Source organism: Amphibalanus amphitrite, unplaced genomic scaffold (genome assembly GCF_019059575.1).
Source record: "Amphibalanus amphitrite isolate SeventyFive unplaced genomic scaffold, NRLGWU_Aamphi_draft 000062F_arrow, whole genome shotgun sequence".
Lineage (NCBI taxonomy): Eukaryota > Metazoa > Arthropoda > Thecostraca > Balanomorpha > Balanidae > Amphibalanus > Amphibalanus amphitrite.
Window position 1 is genome coordinate 1106479 of NW_024881558.1, and position 24105 is coordinate 1130583.

A 24105-nucleotide genomic window follows, 5' to 3' on the forward strand; every position below is an offset into this window, starting at 1 on the left:
CGGAAAGACGGGCGGAGACAGGCGTCATCAGACGGACGGACGGACGGACAGACAGACAGACAGACAGACAGACAGACAGACAGACAGACAGACAGACAGACAGACAGACAGACAGACAGACAGACAGACAGACAGACAGACAGACAGACAGACAGACAGACAGACAGACAGACAGACAGACAGACAGACAGACAGACAGACAGACAGACAGACAGACAGACAGACAGACAGACAGACAGACAGACAGACAGACAGACAGACAGACAGACAGACAGACAGACAGACAGACAGACAGACAGACAGACAGACAGACAGACAGACAGACAGACAGACAGACAGACAGACAGACAGACAGACAGACAGACAGATAGACAGACAGACAGACAGACGGACAGACAGACAGACAGACAGACAGACAGACAGACAGACAGACAGACAGACAGACAGACGGACGGACGGACGGACGGACGGACGGACGGACGGACGGACGGACGTCGGTGCAGAATTACTAAGTGAGATGATTTATCGGCGTTGGGTCCATCGGCATCACTATGCTTCTACATAATATCACCGCTAACTTCTTAATGTCTCCATTTAAACTTTACTTTTGTCTGGCTGCTTATTAACCCTCAAACTACTTAGAAATTTTCAACCACCAATAATACTAATCCTGCTAAAGATGTTTCAAACCACTCAAACACCAAAAATCGTGATTGATTATTAGTCAAGTTGCTAAAAAGTGATTGCGAAAGCATTGACAGGACGTATATTGGGCATAAAACTGCCTGATTACCTCCATTGCTGTCAAATGCAACCATCGAATCGAGCAGATCGTTGGCTAAGTTATTACTGTCGTGATGGAGGCCAATGATCGCACGCGAGATCGTTGCTGACTGATATTTTTCGCAGGCAATACATCACAATTCCGATCATAGAGGAGGACAGCTACGAAAAGGACGTCTTGTTCTACGTTGAGCTGCAGGAGCCTCGCTATTTGTCAGGTCAGTTACGTTTCTGTTCCGGGCAGCGGAGGCACGCATATTTTTCACATTTGCTTACATGGATGGCGCAAAACACTGCAAATCGCTAGCCTGTATGTGCATTGTGTAAAAGTGTATCTGTATACCTATATGGAAAAAATGCAGAACACTTGCTTCTTGTTATAGAGGCTAATATTCAGACCATGAAAATAGGTAGTTCAACAGGATAATCAGCAAGAGTATGCGTGCTGTCTGTTCACGCACATCGTATAGCATCAAAACACAAAATAAAGCAAAAATATAGCAAATATCTACCCTGATGAAAGAAAGCGCGGTTTTAAGGCTCATGATTATATATATAAATGCAATGAAAACCCTAAGCCTCATGCTAATAATTGTATTGAAAATAGGGCCAAGAAAACGAGACTTGTTTTCTTGGCCCTATTTTCAATACAATTATTAGCATGAGGCTTAGGGTTTTCATTGCATTTATATAAATATCTACCCTTTTAAACCATTCCATGCAATTGAGTTTAAATGATTCTCATCGGTCCAACTTTGAAATAAGATTACATTCTCTTCGTAGATTTTATTAGCCTTTGCAATACAAACTGATAGGCATAAGAAAATATAAAATAAAATTCCAGATGATTGTTCAATCTAACCTTTTCAATAGCCCGATAGGTGAATCCAACTTTGAGCTCTGTCAGTGCAACTCTGAAAGTGTTGACCATCATATACAGACACTCAACTTCTTCCATACCTTCAAAGGTCAAGGCATGAGCGCACGAGAGCATGGATAGTCGTACCGTACTGTTTTATCCTGTTCTCCGTTTATGGTTCTTTTGTCTGTTTGTATTTGTGCCTATATGTTATGACAAAAAAATGATTGACGATAATTATGAAAAAATTTAAGGACCGATTAACCGATCGAAGTGTCAGTTTCCGTTTCTTTTCGGACTAATCACCAAAATATTCTAGAAGCGGCTTTTATATAAAACTCTAGAACAAAATGTCGCACAACAGGCAGCTGCACGCGCGGACAGTCCTGCGGATGTAATCAGGAGAGCTAGAGACAGTTCCCAGGGGCGCCGGTTGTGATTGTGACTGCTGATCGCATCGTGTGTCTCTGTGTGTGTGTGTGCCGCTGTCGGCGGCCCCGTCCCGGCCAGGGGCGGCACCTAGTCAGGTCAATGTAACACCGACACCGTCTCTAAGCAAACGGCCCGCTTTAGCACAGCTCCGTAACACTGTTTTCGCAGCGGCCACTTTTTCGTTTGGCGTCGTGCTGTTTTTATGGCTAATTCGTCCGTTCATTTGGTCTCTTTCTTTTCCTCTGTCTTCGTTCCTGGCGCGTTGGCGCCCATCGGCTCCGGATCGATGCTATGGTGGCGTATATAATGTGTAAGTTTATGAGTTTGTGTGGCAGTTTTTACCTTGTTTGCATACATAACATAGCAACAAACACTTGCACACTACCAAGCATGTTTCCTCCTCTACGCCTTTACTTTCCTAGTTAACACAGACATGAATGCATTGCTGTCTAGATCTCAGCATCTATTTGGTACGGTTTTCTTCTTAGAATGCCTGCATGCATTATAAAAGGCTGCACGAGCAATATTGGTAAGCATTAGCAAATAAGCTACTGCTTCTATGTAACAAAATATGCTACACTAAAAGCATAGCAACGTAGTAATATATAAGAAAAACATAATAATGAATTATACCAATGTCATTCCATGTAAAATAACGTTTAGTTCTGCTGTTAACATCTCCAAGATAAATTCTAATGTAATACAGCGTAGCATTTCCAAAAATAGTCCGTCAGCTGTCTGAACCTCGCATAAAGCGTATACTTTATCAGGCCTCAGTTTATGAAGACATCTGATGCGTTGGGCCCGATGTTGGCTTGAAATTGAACCCAGAAAGCCTGACGATGAGCAAATGGTCGGCCATTAGGTCTCCTTTGCCTCGCCTCAGAAAATATATATCACCTGCTTGTGGTTACCTGTATGCCCCCCCCCCCCCCTCAGTGATCTACAAGCACAGTTTCTCCGAGTGACCCCGACTGTCCACAGCCCTTGTCCCAAGATATCTATTCTATACCTACCTATGTTTCCGCGTAACTGCGCTCCCGCATCAAGCCCTACCACAGAAACTACCTCTTAAACAGTAGCTCATAACCTTTAAAGACGTCGCATGATGTTAATATGCTCAGTCAGGATTCCCTAGCTAGTGATTTAAGTACGTAGTGACCCAACGGGATTCCATAGGATACGTGGTATGTGCACATACTTATCGGGGTTTATCGTTAGGCTGATAGCTGACTTACCTTTGGGAAGGTACTGTAGCTGCGCTTGCATGCTCGTTGGATACGTGATGAGACAATTTAGTTATAAATCGACGGCGATGTGTTTATAAGTTTTCCATTCGTTGTTAGATCTCATTTTCTATCAGTATTTGGTGCTTATCAGCATAGAAGCTCAAAGTAATCCTTGTAGCTAATAAGCAATTGTGCGGGAAGGTATGTTTGCCACTTGTAGACTGATCGTGAGAGAAGACTAGCTCGAGCCTACTTGTATGCATTCTTAGCAACCTGAAGTTCTTACCACCTTCGTGTCTTCAGATATGTACATGGCTTAACCAAATATATCAAAGACGTTTATGGCGGAGCATCGTAAAGATACCTATTCAAAAGAACTCCTATTTTAACCAATGTCTACCCTCGGCCTGTCTTACTTATTTCTCTCCGGATATGGTTTGGTAAGTGATGTGTTTCTGCACTCGTGCACTCGTGTATGTGTATGTGGGACTCGTACTCTTTGACCTATTCAGTATGCCGGCACTGTTCGGACGACAGGAAGGGCTGCCAACAGCTTGTGTAACGGTCACGTGCCATCACGTCACCATGGCAGGCCTCATAGGAGCCCCCACTTACGTGTGATGTTTATTTAGGGACTCACGAGGTATTGGAGACACGTGACGATCACACCTGAGACAGTGTCTGTCAATGTATGGACCGCACGCCGAACTGAGGACTCTGTGATGATATGGGGACCGATTTTCATTGTGGGAACCGACTGACTCTCTGGGGACCAGCGACTTTGCAGTCACGGAGACTTATTTTGTAGACGGTCAGGACGGCAGAGAGTAGCGGAAGACCAACAGATGCTAGTGGAGGGCCGGCGGGGCAGTGTCGCCTGTTGCGGCGGGCGGGGACGGGGAATCTTCCAGTGGTGGGCGGTGCCGGCTGCCAGCGGCGGCGCTCGGTGCCAGCCGGCGGGACATCTGTCTGGGTCCGGCCGGTGCCAGCTCCCGGACAGCTCGGGCTCGGACGCCGGCATCCGGCCGGCGCTGGCAGAGACTCGGCGCGCGCGGCCCGATCCCGCTGACTCAGCGCGCCGCGTGCCGCCCTCCACCCGCAGTGGACGGCTACCCAGGCGGCACACTGGACTTCCAGGACAAAAACCTCAACGACCTCTCCGAGGAGGAGAAAATCGCGCTCCTAGGAAAGCCCAAACTAGGAGAGTCGACGCGATCGCAAATTAGGATAAAGGAAAGCAAAGAGTTCAAGGTGAGTCAGAAAAACGAGTGGTCAACTTATCTATTTTTTACATCAAATGTTTTGTAATCACAAAAATAAGAATCTTGGTAAAGACCAGCACATCACGACTTAATATCATTGTTTTAATGTGGCCTTCTGCATTTGATAACATTTAATGGTTTGTGATAGATAAAATCTCGGTTGGGATAAACTCAACTCTCCTCATCTTTGGTTTGCATCAGAGTCCACATGTATTCAGCAAAACTATTTCAGGTACAAGGTATAATTTTTGACTCGTTTCCACTGGAATTTAATCTTCGAATTGAAAATCATAGATTTTAGTGCCATCCTAGACACGTCTTAGTAGAATGGATGTGAGCCTGTGCGTTTGTGTGCTGAATAGTTAAACGTCGTTTGTTCGGGTGTATAACCATCACACTCCACCGCAGAACACTGTCGACAAGCTGGTGCAGCGGGCAAACGCGTCATTCGTGGTGGGCACCTCCTCCTGGAAGGAGCAGTTTATCGAGGCTCTCACCGTGTCAGCAGGTCAGTGATGGCAACACACAGCGGATCCCGCTCGAGAGATGTGTCTTGACGTCATTCAACCAGACAGAACCGGCCGAGGAAGGCCAGCGGCGTTTGCACGGATATGTACTCATTTGGCATCAGACGAGTCGGCGAAAAGTCGTGCGTAACTAAGAAACCTATGTTGCTGAGTGACAACCATCTGAACGCGAATCAGAGCTCAGTTGTCTATATATTATAGTAAGGTGCCCGTGCGAGGATAAACAATTATGCTCAGAGGTGTTCTATAATGACAGCCCCTTCGCCGCCACTCAGCTTCCCCTGTTGATGGTCTGACGCCCCGACCTCGCCGGCGCAGGCGATGATGACGACGATGACGAAGAAAAGGAGGAAGGCGACGCCAGCAGCGAGGACGAGAAGTTGCCCAGCTGCGGCGACTACATCATGCACTTCGTCACCGTCTTCTGGAAGCTGCTCTTTGCCTTTGTGCCGCCTACAGGTTCGTGACAGGGTGTAACTTACATAAATGGGAGGCGGATCTCCATTCGTTTGTGGCAGCTGCTGCTCAAAGAACTACTAAGTGGGGGAATTTACAATCTGTTCCTAGCTAAACAACATACGGTCACTGCTTTATTCGCTCGATTTAACATCAGTTTTTTGATCGCAGCATTGCGCAGTATCACGATCAATCGAAAATTATTTACGGTTGTTTTGATTCTGAAAAAAGGTTTCATTGAGTTATGACATGTTTACTTTGAACGTAATGAGTCTATGATAAGTGACCTCTTAGTGCTTTGACTATCAATTAGCAGAATCTTAAAACCAGGGCTGCGGAGTCGATGGATTTTCGGCGACTCCGACTCCGACTCCGACTCCGGCTTTCAAAAACCAGCTCCGACTCCGACTCCGACTCCGGGCAGAATTGTCGACCCCGACCGACTCCAACTCCCGACTCCCACTCCGCAGACCTAGCAGGGCTGCGGAGTCGACAGATTTTCGGTGACTCCGACTCCGACTCCGGCTCGGGTTTCTAAAATCGACTCCGACTCCGACTTCGACTCCGGTCACAACTGTCGACTCCGACCGACTCCGACTCCGACTCCGACTCCGACTCCGCAGCCCTGCTTAAAACGTACCACAGTTTTCTCAGCTGACGCTGGTATGAGTAATTACTAATTTCAAAGTCTATTTGGTCCAGTGTGTCCATTGACCCGCCAATCACGATTCACGCTGTCACCCATAAGGCCTTCTGACCAAGTCTAGCCAGCTGATGCAGAACTGAGAACATCCTTTTCAGACTTTTCACAGGAATCCAATCGGAAGCTGTAGCGATTGTACCCTTCGCCGTGCTAGCTTTGCTACTTTATCATTAACTTTAGTGATGGTGTGCTTGAGCCGTTACGTTCACCTCTTCTAATGAGCTGTTACGTTTTTACAGAGTACCAAGCATGTTACAACCTAGGGCGTTCTGGTACCAGTCGTAGCTTCAGAAATCTTTCCAGATCATCTACGACTGACCCCCGCCACCGTCACTAACACCCCATTCACAGCTAAGCTGCAAAGCTCCCTGCGCCCACTGAAAGCCTCTCGCCAGCCGATGACGGCCGAATGTATACGAACGGCCGAGGCGCGGAGTCGGAGCGACTGATAGATCCGAGTGTATGGGTGTTTTCACTGAAAACAGTGTTTCGTCACGGAGCACTCAGAGCACACCGGTTCGGGCGGTCAGACACCGGGCGCGCCCGTCCCGGGTGATGATTTACGCCCGATCGGCTCTTTGTACAGTGATCAAACACCGGGCAATACGTGCAGCAGGCTCGCTTTATTGTTCTTTGTTTGACCGCTTTCATGTACTCATTACTCCACAGCTTAGATAAAAAGAGAGAACTCGTGCATTGCGCACAAGCCGTACATATTGGTCAGGTGATAAAAATTTTTTATCGAAGTGTGCCAACTTATCTATGATGCGTTATTTTTGCAACAAGTAGAAGCTTATGATAATTTGTCTACCCAATTGAGTGTGAATGCTGTGGTTCAGTGTTTCAGTAAGTTTTCATGCTGTGTTTTCGAAATCGTAGTGCTTGACCTTGACCTCATTTGCCATCATGGTTTCCCTTCGCAGCTGTTTGTTCGCACCACTGTTATGAGACCTTCTCAATGTTTATCTGGCGTCATAACTTTGACCCCTAGTGTTGACCCCTGATGACCCGGTGTGCTCCGTCTGACCGTTACGCCGGGTGGTGGCCGTTCAGACATTTACAGCGGCTACCTGTGCTTCTTTGTGTCGATTCTGGGCATCGCTATGCTGACGACCGTCATCGGAGACGCCGCCTCGCACTTTGGCTGCACGGTCGGCCTCAGGGATACGGTGACGGCCATCTCGATCGTGGCTCTGGGCACCAGCGTGCCAGGTACCGCGGCCACGGCGCTGGCGGCGCGCCCGGCTGGCACTGCGGCTGGCCATAACACATCGCCGGCCAGCAGTGGCATCTCACCTCACCACCGCCTGTTACATACCGCCGGCCAGCCGCCGCTCCCGCCTGTTACATACCGCTTCACGATCGGCCGGCTGTCCCATCCTGCTGTCCCGACTATAACATGCCTTACCTGAATCTATCTCCATCCTGTTTACTCTCTTCTTACTTACTCTTACTCTCCTTTCCTTGCTTCTTTGTTCGTGTCCTCATTTTCCTTTGTAGTTCTTCTTACTTCTTCTTTATCTTCGTCGGGGAGAGAAGAGCTCTCCTCACCTTGTTGTTGGCAGCTTTACTTCACCGGGGGCACTTTCTCGCTGTCTCCGCGGCTACTGCTTCTACCACCGGTCCCACGACCGACGACCGTCTGTATCATCACCTTCTCACACTGCCTGCCTGCGCCACCCCACCGGGCAGTCTGTCGCGCCTGGCCTGCCCGGCCTGGGGCCTCTCCCTGACCACGACGGCCCCGACTCTCCCGCAGACGTGTACTCTGGCTATCCCACTTTCGTGTTCGCCATTCTGGGCATAGCCGGTCTGACGGCCTTCATCGGCGACGCGGCATCGCACTTCGGCTGTACGATAGGGCTGCGCGACACGATCACCGCCATCTCGTTTGTGGCGCTGGGCACGTCTGTGCCAGGTGGGTGAGCGGATGAGCGCTCCGGCCGCCGCCGCCGGCCCGACCCCGTAGTGAAGCTCCGTCTCGGTAGAGCTAGACTAACGCGCCGGCCCGGTTCCCAAGGCCGGCCGACAGCCAGCCGCCGCCGCGGACTAATGTGTGCCGAGTCGCCGTCGACACGCAGGCTTGTTGTGGCCCGGACTAACGCGTGCCTTTCAGTAGCTCGGACGAGCGGATTTCGGTCTGAAATTATTGAAGCACTAGAATCGGATTCGGAAGCCATTAAGCTGGTAACGGTGTGTTTTGAAATGCGCCTGCATACCTGCATGGCAGCAGCATTCGCTGAGCAAAATAAAGTTACAACAGAAATATCTCTAGTCCCTTTTGAAATTAAAGAAGGACAATAGGCAAGCAAAACAGTGATGTTGATCAAAACGTCACTTTTTCGGTACCTAAGCAAACGTTCGTGTGTTCTTTTAAGTTGCGAGAAAGTAAAATTCAAGTTAAGAACGGTGTGCTGGCGTCAACAGGCAAAGTTCCAACTTAACCCGGCACCGCCTGGGCTATTTCCGTACCCACATCAGCCTGGGGGGGGGGTCGGATCCGACCCCCCCTGTTATCTCGAGAACCAATGGTCGTATCGAGCCCCGCGAGGCGGCGTTCGAAAGGTCTCTACGAGACCTTCCCAAAGCACTCTTAAGATTTTAAGATTGAGGTCAACTTTCGGGTCAAGGTCAGGTCAAAGGTCAAATTCAGGGGTTTTGCATGATTAGGCTTACGGACAGCGGAATCGATAGCTGCTGCTCGAAACTCACCACAAATGATCTCAAAGACCTAGTGAAGGTACCATGTGCGTGTAGGGGTCATACTAAGTACGGGTCAAGGTCAGGTCAGGTCACGAAAGGTCACGGTTTTCACTTTCTGCTACATGGGCGTGCGACACATGTTTTATGGCTTATTTTTCACGCCAAATCCGATGGTAATGGTTATATGTGACCCCAAGTCACTGTGCTGGTGATAAGTGTGCATTGAAAGCATAAAAAATCGTTTATACCATACATAACTAAACGAGGGCTAAGAAAAAGTCAATTTTTCAACTTTTTATTTTTTACATAAAAATGCACTTTTCTAGACGAGCTTTGTCCCAGGAATCTAGTGGTGCCATTTGTTTTCACATGCGATGTTCAGAAGTGCCTCTAATTCGCGAAAATGCTTATGACGTCACCATGCCCTATGCATGTTGGAGCTATTTTTTACAATTTGGGGGTCAAAAATCAAGATAGAAAGTTGAAATTTGGTACATCAAATGTTCTAATAGCGCTCTATAACATATATTCCGGTTTTTGGAAATTCTTAAAATTTTGGATTTTATTAGCTGTTTTCAAAGAAATATAGTTTTTTGAATTTTTAGGGGTGAAAAACGCATTTTATGGAAAATCCGAGATAGCCATTTTAAAGAACTCGTTGAGCTGCGTCTTTTCATGTCCTTAATTTGCAATTTGCTTAAAACCTCGATTTTTGGCGATTTTTTAAACATTTACCATTTTTTGACTGAAAACGCCATGTAGTTACATCACTAAAATCGATATATCTCAGAAATTTTTGAAAATTTTTTCTTAACAATTGCACAAGAGACGTCAAATTGATGGGGGAGAAGGTATGCGAAGTTTCAAGTTGATAGCGCAAGCGGTTCATGAGTTATTTAAGAAAAACGGAGGGGGGGTCGGATCCGACCCCCCCCCCCCAGGCGGTCGCGGGTTAACCCTCGCCCGTATAGGGGGGGTCAAACGGACCCCCCATGGTTTTTCGCGAATAACTCGCGTAAAAAGGGGCCTATCGCGACGAAACTTTCAGTACCCTCGCGTTTATCAATTTCACACCTACCCTGAAATTTTCATGACCCTGACCCAAATGACCTTTGACCTGTGACCTACTTTTCGAGACCATGTTTGGCTGGAATCGCGATTCGGCGTATGTCGGCTCGCATTAGCCGCGCGTTTGCAGCCTTTTCGTGGTTTCAAGCGTTCAAACATGTGATATGATGTTGCCCCCATGCATTAGGGTGGGTGCCAAGGTCACCTGAAGGTCAGGTCAGGTCATTGACCTTTGATGACCTCGGTTCACTTTTTCGAGTTTTACATGTTTCTAGGCCAGTTTTTGGAGCTGCATTTGAATTTAGCAACCATATGAACATTTACGAAGTAGTTTTGGTGCCTTCGTAACACGTTACGAAGCTGTCAGAGGCGGTTGCCACCTACTACGAATACCCTTACTGGTTGACCTGACCTGACCTGACCTGACCTGGCCTAAATACATGAAGACATCATCTGTGATCAAAACTAACATGATATTCGTGATCAGCACCCCGAAAAACCCCATAGCAGCCACACTTTACGACGTTCTAACAGGTCCCGATTTTCCCGCCTTTGGGGTCATTGACCTGACCTGCAAGGTCAACCAATGACCAAGGACCTTAAAATTGGGTATCATCGGCTTCCTCTCGTCACGGGCAACACGCTCGTTTTTCCGCGAAGCTCTAGCTCGATCAGGGGCGAAACGGCAAGGGGGGGTCCAACGGACCCCCCCCCCCCTTATACGTTCGCGGCTGGAAAAACACCAATACGGGCGAGGGTTAAGAACCTCTGGCAAAGAAGTTGTAAAATGCAAGATGGAGGGCTATTGCAGAGGTGATATCAAAGTATAAAAGCTCATTCCCAAATCACCATTGGGCATTTCATTTCCAATGTCCTGCAAATCACCACGACCCTACCACGATAACGTGATACCATGATACACCGAAGTCGGTATTTCTTGTTTTCTCGTCCACCGCATGGGCTTCTTACAAAGAACGCTTGAATGATAACTAAATATTCTGCACCTCCAAGGCTGATGTTCTGGCCTGCTGTTATATTCTGAGGTAGATTTTTGGATGTTTTATGCGATGCATCTTCCTTGCCGCACAGCCGATGCCCCTGGAATGCTCGCATCGCTCCTAGCAGAATTGTCCCTCCACCTGCACCTCGAGCATGCTATATTCGTAGCGGCGCTTATGACGGTGACTATCCGGTCCAGATGTGTCTGAGTGCCTCGCCGCTATACCTCAGAGCTATACCTCAGAGCTGTGTGAAGTGCCCGCTCTTAGAACTGTCCGCCTGCTGACGTCATCGCCTTCCTGCAGCGTGCATCGATGCTGTCCCGCCTAATCTATTTCGGCTGGCACGTCTGCTGAGTCATCCACTAACATATGTATTTCTTATCTGCGTCCAGCATCGAGAATATCATAACAAAACCTGCTCTTCGTGGCAACGCATTTCTGTGCCGCTTTGATGCCTGTTTGCTCTGGTTTTTGCTAATGCATTTCAGATGCTTGGCTGTTGGCTGAATATTTTGTACTTCCTGCCACCAGCTGCAACGAGCCACTAACACATATTTAGCATGCCGTTTCTAGCGAAAACCACTCCTAATTAACCACCACCACAATATGGGCTTCATATAACTTCATTGTTACGACGCTCCTAAACACAAATCATCATCACACTAACACATTTCACTGCCGAGCGCAGCCCTTTCCCCTCCCCCTCGCCGGAACCAGCGCCACCGGAAGCGCCGCCCTAGTCAACCAACAGCAGTAACAGCACCGTACCGCGCTGCGGCAGACCGGTGGCACGGCTGGGCCTGCTTCGTGTGCTCGGTGGTGATGATCGGCCTGCTGACCGCCTTCATCGGCGACGTGGCCTCCCACTTTGGCTGCACCATCGGTCTGCGCGACTCCGTCACGGCCATCTCTATAGTGGCGTTTGGAACGTCGGTACCAGGTACCGTCAGTCACGGACGTCAGTCAAACGTGTCAGACGTCAGTCAGCGTTAGACAGACGTCAGACAGATGGTTGTCTGCTCCAAAAAGCCTGTGGTGAACAATTGGTGGTGGACGCTAGCATGATGTAATATTGGTGCTGGCCATGGGAATAGCATGAAGAACTAGAACGATATGGGCACTGGGCAAAGTGCGCCTAGGCGAATGCTCCATATTGGCAGATAGGTGAATATTTGCACATAGACGGATGATCCATATCCGCATAATGCTGGACATGGACGCAATATCCGCACGGCTGACAGCACGGGCCGCATACGGGATGCACAGGTGGAGGGCACGGCCCTGGGGGCGGACATTGGCACAATATTCAGGTGGTGGCTGGTGAGCACAGTATACAAGTGGCCGTCACTGATCGCTGAGAATTAATACAATACAGGCTCAGGTGGCTGTTATCGTCCATGTACAGCTTTCACACAGGTGACGGCAAGTTGACTCCGCGCACGCAGACTTTGACTCCGCACGCATGACATATCGGTTCTTGGTTCAAGCCTTGCGGCACAGTATAGCTTTCAGGCGTGCGCTTTTTACCCCATCTAGCGGCGGTGTGGCAAGGTTTGGCTACTGGCCATAGCATGCTATTGAAAACGAAAACATGCCAAAATAGGAGAGGCAAAGACGTCACTATCCTCGTGACCACTAGGCTCACCGACTTATCCGGCTAGAGTTCAACGTAGGGCAACGGGCGCTCGACGTTTATGGGCCTCCTGACAGGTATAGTTGCCGTTGGTGGCAGGCCGTAGCCAGACGAAGTCAGTAAGGGGACCGGCCGTGCGCGGCTATGCACGCACGTTAAACGTTGGTCTCCAAATTCTGCCGTAAAACCGGAATTTCACCAAGTCTCAGCATTCCTACCTATACACCTATCTCTTGACAATGCTGCTGAAGCCTGCTGAGTTCACCGTTTAGAAAGTCTTTAGAAAACAATAGACATCAGAAGTTTACGATAAGTGCGAACGTTTAATGATAAGATGTCATGAAATGTGTGAAAGTACAATATAATAGGTGCTGCTCCAAATTGTACGATAAGTACGTGTAGGGCAGTGAAGGGTAAGAAAAAATACCTGTTCAAAATTTGACATATCGCCTGACAATGTTCCTAAATGCATGCTAATCCTTAGCTTCTCCTCTGTCTGCATGAAATCACTGTGTATCATATCAAAATATCACTGTTTATTTAATCATTCATCTTACTTTTCAGGACGCTCATACCAATGAAGTCTAAAGCATACATGTGCCGTGTTCTGAAAACTTGAAATAATGATAGATTGTAATATTTAATATTCAAGCCATCAGGCGATTTGTTTACCTACTTTACGCCACACTCGGTGTTTGTGTGAGTTTTAGATTGCAATCGAACATTGTTAGCGATAAGTACCCACTCAACAGTCCAAAGACAGCTGTGAACATAAGAATAATAGAAATAATGTTTAGATTTTATGTTAAAAATAATTAGGTAATGAATTAGAAATAATTAGAAATAACTACGTCTCCAAATGATTGAGCGCTGATGGCGACGGATTCCAATCGTTCCTTGTGGCGTGCTTGGACATTCACACAATGCGGCAATAATCTATTAAGAACGATGTTGATAAATTAATGCCAAGCAATGGATGTTATCAAACCTACATGCCTAAACGTAAAAGACAGCAATCCAAATATTTGTATTTCATATCACTTTCTGAAACAATAGATATCAGCAGGTGCTACCACGTCACCTGGTGAGATTGGACTCCCGTACCACTCCCTCCTGACCTCTGTGCACCGCCCTGCCGCCTCTGACGCCCCCGCCGCCTCTGACGCCCTGCCGCGCCGCCCCGTCAGACACCTTCGCCAGTAAGGTGGCAGCCGTCCAGGACAGGTACGCTGACGCCTCCGTCGGCAATGTCACCGGCTCCAACGGCGTCAACGTCTTCCTGGGCATCGGCGTGGCCTGGAGCATCGCCTCCATCTACCACTGGGCCACCGACTCCATCTTCGAGGTCGACCCCGGAAAGTGAGCTCAATGAGCGGTGGATTGTGCGTTTGATAATCACATTATGAGCATTACGTTTTTTTACCCATAGTCTATCTTTATCTTTAAGCATTTATGTAGTTTGACAATAGCGGATCGCTTCAACTGCTACGATGAAAAATCGTAGAAATGACAGACCCAACGTTTCACAGACAGATGAAAATGACAGATGAAAATGACAGACCCAACGTTTCGTTGGGTCTGTCATATAAATTACACACAATAATAAGGAAAAAGCACTCAGAAGTAAATTTGAAATTGCTTATTATTCGAGTCACTCTCCTGATCGTCTTTTAAGTGATATAGGGGCTTTTATATTTAGATTATTTGATAAAACTAGTCACTGTTCTGCATACCAGTGTTCCTATTTGAGCCTATTGTTGGCTGTGTGCCGGTGTATTAGTCTAACGGGAGTCCATGTTTCAGTGCAGCTCACTGTTATAAGCCTATATTTCAGTCTGAATGAGCCGAGCAGTGTTTTATCCTGACGCCCGCCGTGGTTTACTCTGACGCCGTCCGTAGTTCATTCTGACACTGTCTGCGGCGTTTTATTCTGACACTGGCTCGCCGTGTTTCAGCCTGGCGTTTTCAGTGACGCTGTTCTGCTGCGAGGCTGTGTTGGCCATCGGTCTGATGCTGCTCCGCCGGCACCCGCGAGTCGGCGGGGAGCTCGGCGGACCGCGCAGCATCAAGATCGCATCCTCGTTCTTCCTGTTCTTCCTGTGGGTGTTCTACATCGCCATGTCCGCCCTGGAGGCGTACGAGATACTGCCCAAAATGAACGAATAACTGTACTGTGGCGTTCGCCGGCGCGACAGCAAATGGTCGCGCCGGTGCCGAGTGTCAACTCATGAAGCCGCGCTGGTTGTCAAGACCCGGCGTGGATTTTAGTGGCTCCCCGAGATTCAGACGGAGGAGCCAGCCTCCGCCAGCGTGACCGCCGGCGCTGCAGCCCGCGACCCGCAGCCGGTCTGTGGCTCAGTTACGAATTGTTACGCCCCGACGAGGCAGCTAGACACGGACAGACAGACAAACCGTCAGCCGCGTCTGTGCAATATGGCCACGGACACAGCGTGAGCTGCAGCGGGCGGGGAGATGTAGTGTGTGACATGCCAGCCGTCAGGGCTGTTCCATTGGTTCTAGTCAGCCAGCCATTGTATCGTCATCGCCGCTGGACTCCCCGCGCGCGCTGCTGCGTTTTAAAATACCTTTTTTCGAGATACCCATGTATTTAAACACATCCTCAATGGTTCTCATAGCGTCTCAACCCGGATGAGATTCGTACAAGTCGTGTTTTGTTTCTTTTTTGTTTGCATGGAGCATTCCTGTACACGAGTCTGCAGTTACCTTCTGTTTGGCGTGGGGAGAGCTCGTCCACCAGCAGTCATAACTGTACATATTAACATACGCGCGCTGTTGAGGCGTCCCATCGGTCACGACTGCAGTACATCACCTAGATAGTCTAGTTAGGTGGAAGGCAGCTCAGGCCCTGGCGCGGCGCCGCTTTATTTCCTATCTATCTATCTCTCTGAATTGTGTCATGCGGTAAGGTGTGAGCTCCGCGTCCCGGCCCCTTGAGTGAAGCAGTGCCGTCCCGACGATCGGTGGCAGCTCTGCCGTCCGCCGTGCGAGCCCGCCCTGCCATTCCGCTCCAGCGTCCCTGGTTTTTCTTTCTCTCTATCTCTCGTGTGTGACTCCCCAGTGCGGGCGCGGGGCAGTGGCTGCTCGGAGCCGGCCGCGCGCGGCGGCGGCGCCCCGTGCGGTGCCCCGCGCGGGACTCATGCGTGGCGCGTGTGTGTGCGTGGGTGTATTGTGGGTGCGGGTGGGTGCCATGTGGGTGCGGGAGGGTGCGTATGCTCCCGGTTTCTGTGGAGTGCGGCGGGTCAGAGCGCCTTTGGTGGACGGAGTGGACAGTGGCCCTCCAAAGTCTCCGGGTCCAGCCGGGCAGTCACGTGGTCCGCAGAGAGCACCGCGACCGGTGTCTGTACCGGGCTACCCTCGGCTGTTTGCTCAGCTGTTTGCCGGACAGCCAGGCTGGTCAACATACTGCCCAGATTGGATGCCCGGATAGTGCGGCGGAAAACGTTACTCGACCAACACAGATGGACGCATTATCTCAGATGCCTTAGCTCGCCGCAAAAATGGGTATACAGCGCCTGAACATCTCCTGGGCTTTTTGCGACCATCACGAATTTGAGCGCCCGGTGTGCGCGTATCGGTGAGGCTCTGTGTACCGCGTCTGGGTCCCGGTTTGCCGCTGTTGGGCCAGCTCGCGCTGCCGTGTTCTGCGCTCTGCTGCGGAGGGTGAGCCGGAGCCGCCGGCTGGCCGGGGCTGCTGGCCGCCCCCGCACGATGTCTGTGTGTGCCGGCGTCCCGAGCGTGCTGATCGGCCCACAGAGGCCGCCCCCACAGTCCGACCCATCCCAAGACCACCGGGGACAACAGGCACTGATCGATGTATCATTTCAATATATTTCTAGTGCCACCCGTGTCTTTGCTGATGGCTGCCGGAAACAAATGTGACGTTAAGGGAATGTAAAGAAGATTTGTTGTGTCTACATGACAAACCACTTCGAGCAGATACATTTCTTGCATCGGTTGGAACGTATTAAATCACAATGCTACTCGCCGGGGACAATAAAAGGATACTCATGCACTACCGCTGTGCTGCATAGACGAGGCACGTCAGCTCCCAAAATGGGGAAATGCTAAATGAGTACAATTGCTATGTTGCGGATAGGTAGGCACTCCTAGTTATGGGAAGCGGAAACAAAGTGAGTCCCATGCTTTTATATGGCCACGGGTACCTTTCTTCCACGACTCGCCTCAATGACGGCTCTGGGAAACTCTCTTGCGCGATATGAATATAACCAGTATAGCGCCTTTTGGGGCGACTAACGGAGCGAGCGAGGGGGTGAGTCTTGCACGTGCGAAATTTCGAGGGGGTACCTCCAACTGACTTGTGCACGGCACCCTACTGACCGGTTTCTAGCGATGTGCCAAATTTGAGCACAATCGGCCCAGCCGTTCTCGAGATCTGGGAGCGGCACCCTGCACGTGCGCACGTGCAAAATGGGTCCCAACTGACTTGTACACGGCACCCTACTAACTGGTCCCTAACTGTGTACCAAATTTGAGCGCCATCGGTCCAGCCGTTCTCGAGATCTGGAAACGACCCCTGCACGTGCGCACGTGCAGCAGCACCCCAACTCTGGCACATGGATATGCAGTGCCTAGTGGGTGCCTACCTACATACCAACTTTCAGCGCAATCGGCCAAGTAGTTACCGAGATATTGCAACAATTACAAAACTGACACCTCTTCGTTTTGCACGTGGCACGTGCATAAGAGGTCACCCACATGCATCGGGAATAGTCCAATACTTGGTAGAAGGAATGAAGCTACCCTACAAAAATTACCGCATGTAAATCGGTCAAGTGGTTGCTGAGATATAAGCCTCGCAAAAGCGTCCGCACGGCCGGCCGGCCGGCCGGCCGGCCGCTCATACTCAGAAATTTCCGTTATTCTACGTAAGACTCCGCTCGCTTCGCTCGCTCCGTAATGATCATACTATTTATCAAACAGAAACGCTGGCCAGTATAGCTCTGCTTATGTAAGCACACCCCAAAATACCGCTCTGTCGACGCCGACCTCGCAGAACGGCTCGCTTCATTTGACCACCGAGCGGTGGAGCTAGCCGCGGCTGGGTTACCTGGTAGGTGGCGCTATCACTACCACACGGACACGGAGGGACTCCGCCGGCGCTGGCTGTCCTACATCGCCCGCCCACTGCACCGGTCTGCCATGACTCCAACTGGAATGCCAGAGGTTTGGCTTCCTGTCGTTTTAAAGTGGCTGTTATATCAAAATAAGCAGGAACATGATGTGATGGGTAGCGGCATAGCAATAGACCTGGGTTAAATAATATAAAACCAATGGCATTAAAACGAAATATCAATTCGATATCTACCCTTTATTATAGGTTTCTGAACAAACAATCTCATCGAATGGCAAAGAAACGAAAGACTGAAACCGTGTTAGGTCATATGAACAATGCACATGCTCGCAGATAATCATCAAAACTTTTATTGCATCACTTGACAACGCTTATTTTCCAAACAATAGGTAATAACCCACGCACATTGGTCCAACTTCAGCCAAAGCCGCGGTTGGAAACGGTCCTAAAGATATACACAGTTGATATACTACACCAGGACACCGCCATTATTTCCAGCCAATGCCATTCTGACCAGGAACTCTGCCCTTCTCCCAGCCCGTGTTCGCCGGCCCATAGACATGCTCTCACACTGCGTAGGTAGACTGCGCCGCCGGCCACTCGGACACTGCGGGTTGCCTACCCACCAAGCCAACTTAGACCAGCGATAACGCCCAGCGTTATTGTGGGCCGAGGTGATGCATGCTCCGCTTGTTTTTCTGTTTGCACCGAGCGGCGTGCACGACACACATCAATATGCGATGAGTGCAGCACATACGCGATTCAGCGTAAACACTAAGCTGGCATATAGACAACATAATATTTTTCTAATTTGCATGAAATGTATAGCATGCAAATGTATAGCATGATGCCGACTGGAAATTGACCGTCGACTGATTTGATCATAAAAGCATGAGCCCATCCATTCGGCATCGGCACAACAACATCTTTAAAGCGATCAACTGCCTACGTGTAGAGCAGAACGTATACAAAATTCACACTTCACATGAGCATTGAGCAGGCCACGGTCCACTCAAATCCTGGATCTGCTGCTGAGAGTCGGACACGCGCACGCTCCGGGACAGCACAGGGAAGAGGACCGCGAGCGTGTCATGCGCAGCTCCTCTCGACAGCCGTCCGCAGGGGTCAGTGGTGGTGGATGGCCCGGTGGGTCAGCCACTGAGTCCAGCGGCGGCCCCGCATCAGACTCGTCATCCGATGCCTCGATTGACGGAGTGATCATGCTCGGGGTCAGCCTGGACGATGGCGTCGGTGACGGTCCCGGTCTGTTGGCCGCTGCTGGTTTAGCTGTGGCCAGCACGGAGGCAGCGTTGCCCCTTGCCACAGCAATTAAAACCTTTTGTGCCAGCCAGACTGTTTCCCGTTTGTCCCCGGTGCGGCACGTCAGCCGACGGCCAAGCTCCTTCATGAGACCTGTTATTATAATTATTAATTCATAGGTCATTTGCGAATTCAGAAACTGATATCGGACGCTTGTTTCTTCGCTCTGAGCGTCGTCAAACTTAAGCTCAAGTTTGACCTAACGACGGTGTCGTAAAGGATTTAGTCTTGAGTATGCAAAATCGGTCTAAATGGACGTTTTCATCATTGCAGCTATTTTCTCGTCACCTCACTTGAATGTTATTACGGAGCGAGCGAAGCGAGCGGAGTCTCATACTGAATTAAAGGGACAGTATCATCGAAAAAAATATACATGTATGGAGCTGATTTTTTTTTTACTAGCATTTCTTATTTTTCTGAATCAGAAAAACATAGTTTGAGGACCGAACTCGGTGAAAAATATTGCAACCACATTTCATTTTCATGATTCATTTTCATGAGCGAACCACCACTATACAAGCATGGCCGCCAGTTTGGAAGCATGCAAAATTACTACAGAACTGGCGCAGATAATACATTATTGACGCTACGCTTACGCGGTCGTTCTTCTGATTGAGTTGTCCTTAGGGAGAGGTAGCCTTAGGTATTGCCTATAAAAATGTAACGTGACAATTGGAGGGAGTGACAATTGGACGTGACAATTGACAATGGGAGAAAATATCACGTGACAATCACGTGATAAACGTCATACATTGGAGGGAGATTGTGATTCAAGCTGGAGGAATTCCTTTGTTGAGCCGCTAGAATCCGAAGGAAACAGCGGAAATTGCCTACGACTATTTAATGAATTTAACGGTGATGAATAAGTGCGAAAAACGTTTTGGCCTTATAAAATTTGATGAAATGACCAGGGTAAAAGTTTTATTACTGGCGGTCAATTCAAAACGGCGCAAACATTTAAACAGTGAAGATAGTGAAGCACGATTCAAAGTGTGGTACACCTTTCGTACTTTGAGCGGCGATAGCGGGAAAACGGTGTGGAGCTTCGAGGATCGGTCTTCAGTTCCCGGACCAGAAAGGTGGGGCCTATGCAATGTCAAATTTCATCAAAATGGTGATACTGTCCCTTTAAGGGAAAATCCTGAGTATGAGCGGCCGGCCGGCCGGCCGTGGGGACGCTCTTCAAAAGCTAATATCTTAGGAACGGGACATCCGATTGACAAGCGGTCTTCTTTACTGAATGTCACTTGGACGTAAAAGTTCTGTGGTGTGATGGCCACCATGCGTTCTTGCCAACCACCGCACGTGGCGCGTGGTAAAGTTGGACAATTTTTAAGAACCCCAAAATTGCAACCTCAATAACGGCACAACGGTTGGGCTGATTGAATTGAAACTCGGTACACAGTTAGGTCTCCATCAGATAATTCATCTGCATGTGTTAAGGTTGGGGTGCTACAGCACGTGCGCACGTGCAGGGGGCGCTCCCAGATCTCGAGAACGGCTGGGCCGATTGCGCTCAAATTTGGTACACGGTTGGGGACCAGTTAGTAGGGTGCCGTGCAAAAGTCAGTTTGGACCCCGCTTGCACGTGCGCACGTGCAGTGTGCCGCTTCCAGATCTCGAGAACGGCTAGGCTGATTGCGCTGAAATTTGGCACATCGCTAAAGACCGGTTAGTAGGGTGCAGTGCACAAGTTAGTTGGAGGTACCCCCTCGCAATTTCGCACGTGCAAGGCCCATCCTCTCGCTCGCTCCGTTGGTCGCCCAAAAGGCGTTTTACTGGTAGCTTAGTACACGAGCGTTTCTAAATTTTAATTTGTGACCGAGACGCAGTCGAGGTCACAAAATGAAAATTTAGAAACGCGAGTGTACTAAGCGATTTAGTATATGACTGCGCCACGCGAATTCAAAATTAAAGCGAAAAATCAAGTCTGGAAACAATTTCGGTTTGCATTGTCAGCAAATTTAGGTCTTGGCAGTTACACGTTATTCGAATTAACAGTAATGAGTGATAGACCGTGTTTTGATTTAATTGGCAATTTACTTGACGATGATGAAGATAAAAATGAAACTACGATAGAAACAGCGAGAGAGGAAGCCATTAAGTTCATTGCTAGCACCAAGTCATCCAGGACAAAGGAAATCACTGAACAAGACGTACGTAAATTTAAACACTTTCTTCTGCATGAAGGACAGAGCAAGGATCCACATGAGCTGGATGCGCCGTTGTTAAGTGCCTACCTATGTAGGTATATCCAACAACTGAAGAGAAGCGATGGCGAGGAACAGAGTTCCACAGCTGTACGTTCAACATACACTTCAACATGACGAGCAAGGAGAGCGTATGAGCTACCCTGGAGAATACTTGAGAATACTGGAGAATACTGCCGAATATGTAATATGTACATGTATTGATGACTGTTTTGTGTCATTGCTAAGTCTGCAATACATGTTGATTGTTCACTGCTGGTATTTAATTGGGTGGCTCTGAAACTGATATTGATTTTGTCCGAACACCAGAGATAGAGAGAAAAACACATTTGAATATACATACATAAATAAACAAGCCATAGAATAGGCAAAAAGAGCCAATAGACAATAAAAAAGATGAAAAATGAAATTGCACGGCGTTGACTGTAGGTCATAGGACATTGACCTGTCTGTTTTGTATGGGTCATTGACCCGTTCACTAACTGTTTGTTAGTGCACGGAGTGCACTAACAAACCTGTTAGAAACGCTCTCATCCTCAACACGTGCTCCAATGGAAAAACGATCTTCAGTCATATACTAAAACGCTTTTATGACATCAATGTTAACATGATTGTATTATTATCATTGAGATGCGTGTGATTTAGAATCAAATCATAATCATGAACGTGATTAAAAATCAAATGCGATTTATAATCAAGACCATGTAGAAAGTACGTTGGCAATTTCCAGGGTAAGTTCGCAGGTCATGACACAGAAGCCATTGAAGGTAAAATTTTCCAATTTCGAAATTCCCGGACAAATCCGCTGTAGATGTAGTTTGTGAAAAAGGTAGAACATCGCAGAAAATCCTATATCTCTTAAAAATGTCCTAAGCAAATGTTTTCAATTTTGACCAAGGGTAAACTGCATAGTGCACAGTCCGGAAAGCAAAACCGTAAAAGTTGTCGACATCACTATAATTATTCTTTTTTTGGCCATAACTCTTGACGCAAAGCTTGAATGATATTGCTTTTAACCCTATTAGTGGCAGGCTCCTGGCTACCCCCTATTAGTGGCAGGGGGGGCTGTTTACGACCCCCCCTTGATATCTCGAGATCTAACGGGCCGATTTTCAAAATTCAAACGGCATTCGATTTCGCTCGACGTGATCTACATTTCTAAAAAATAAAAATTAAAAAAATGTCAATAGGGGGGGTAGAGGGGGGTAAAAACGGGCAAATTGCAGATACATTTTAGACTGTTTATCACGGCCAGGTTTCTGAACCAATCTTAACGCAACTTTTGCCGATCGATAGAGAATGAACCAGGAATCCACATGGATCCTAAAAATATGCATTTTCAAAAATCATAGGCGGATACAGATCATTGAGATTGGGGGTACACAAAAAGTATAGTAAATAAGGTTTTTGTTGGTACTGTTTCTAAAAAGGGTGGTAATGGTCTTGTTATGTTATAATTTTCTTATGAGAGAACGACTAAAATTGTATTGGTAATGCATAGGCGGTGTCAGGGCACCTATGTTGGGAGGTAAAACATAACCCCCCTTTTTGGACGCCTGGATCCGCCTATTATAGCAAAAACGTGTCAAAAGAGGATGCACAATAACTGTATATGTTATCACATGATACCTTTCATTCACTGTTCGTAAAACTGGTGCAGCATCGTGATCTTCGCCCAAATGACTCGCTTCACGAATAGGACCCCCCAATTCCCAGTGCTCTGGAGCCGCCCCTGGTAAAGTTATGAACTTGAAATTTTCAGGGAATGTGCCCAATTTAGTTTTAGGAAAAGTCAGAAAATTTCAGCATCGTAGCTTCAGCGGTTTCGGAGATATTCCCGAAAAACCTGAGGGGTGGATAAAAACAACCCCCCCCTGCCACTAATAGGGTTAACGATATCGTGTCCCTCGTTAAGTTGCGTCAAATGAATTATGATTTGACCTCAAAAGGTTAACGGTAAAATATCACCTTATGTCAAACTAGTGACCTAACATCAAAGTCTTTATAAAAAAAAAACTTTTTGTGACCTCTCATGAACTCAGGGAGATAAAAGTGAGGTCGAAGCTGCATTTTCAGTATTCATGTGAGTGACCTATAGTGACCTGACAATGAGCGACCTCGATTCTAAATTTGCTTGGCTCGTGGAAAGATGCATCGGAAGATTTGTTCAGTGATGCCGATAACATTGCTATAAAAATATGGACTTCTGAGCGATGCAGCAATAGCGAACACCTGAGCATGTAAAAACCACCGCCACTGGCTAAGAGCATTGCGACTCATCTCCGAATAGATACAAAAACGACTGCAAGCTGGCTCACAATCCTAAATCGATGCCATGATCGTTACGGTCGTGAAGGAGCACGGCACCTTAATATGTACATCCGGCCAGTTGCCAGGCTGCCGACCGTTTGTCTTCGCAGCTCCGGCGGAAGGCTGAGCTTCCGCGGCCGGCGGCGGCGGGCCTCCAGAGCAGCCGCCCCCGCCCCCGCCCCCGCCGTGACACCTGGTCTACTTCCGGCGGCGCCAGGTACGGAGCGCGGCGGCCGGCGGCGGCGGCGGCGGCGGCGGCGGCGGCTATCTCCTCTCCCGGCCGCCGCCGCCGCGCCGCCCCGCCCCCGGCCGGCCGTAGCCATTCATATCGGCGCGGCGCGACACGGCGCATGCGCACCACGGCCGAGCACGACGGCGGCCGGCTCGGCGGGCACGTCAGTCAGTCGTCTGAATCGGAGAGCGCTGGTCGCCTCTGCTGTGACCGGTCCGGGCAGCCTGCGGATCGGGGAGAACGAGCGCCAGAGACTGAGAGAGA

The 24105-nt window shown here is 48.8% G+C and overlaps 1 protein-coding gene across 7 annotated transcripts in view; it reads left to right on the forward strand.

Moving 5' to 3' along the window:
* The window catches only part of LOC122378622 (sodium/calcium exchanger 3-like), a 34031-nt gene extending 17513 nt beyond the window's left edge, over positions 1-16518 (forward strand). For 2 of the 7 annotated variants that reach the window (XM_043359872.1, XM_043359873.1), the window contains exons 3-9: positions 910-1001; positions 4406-4554; positions 4974-5073; positions 5411-5551; positions 8011-8169; positions 13844-14015; positions 14612-16518. In XM_043359872.1, the coding sequence (XP_043215807.1) occupies positions 910-1001; positions 4406-4554; positions 4974-5073; positions 5411-5551; positions 8011-8169; positions 13844-14015; positions 14612-14822 (1024 nt within the window). In that variant the 3' untranslated portion in view covers positions 14823-16518. Of the gene's footprint in view, positions 1-909; positions 1002-4405; positions 4555-4973; positions 5074-5410; positions 5552-7304; positions 7464-8010; positions 8170-11804; positions 11964-13843; positions 14016-14611 lie in introns of all 7 variants that reach the window. The other 5 variants (XM_043359871.1, XM_043359874.1, XM_043359870.1 and 2 more) reach the window with 4 other exon arrangements.
* The last annotated feature ends 7587 nt before the right edge of the window (positions 16519-24105 follow it).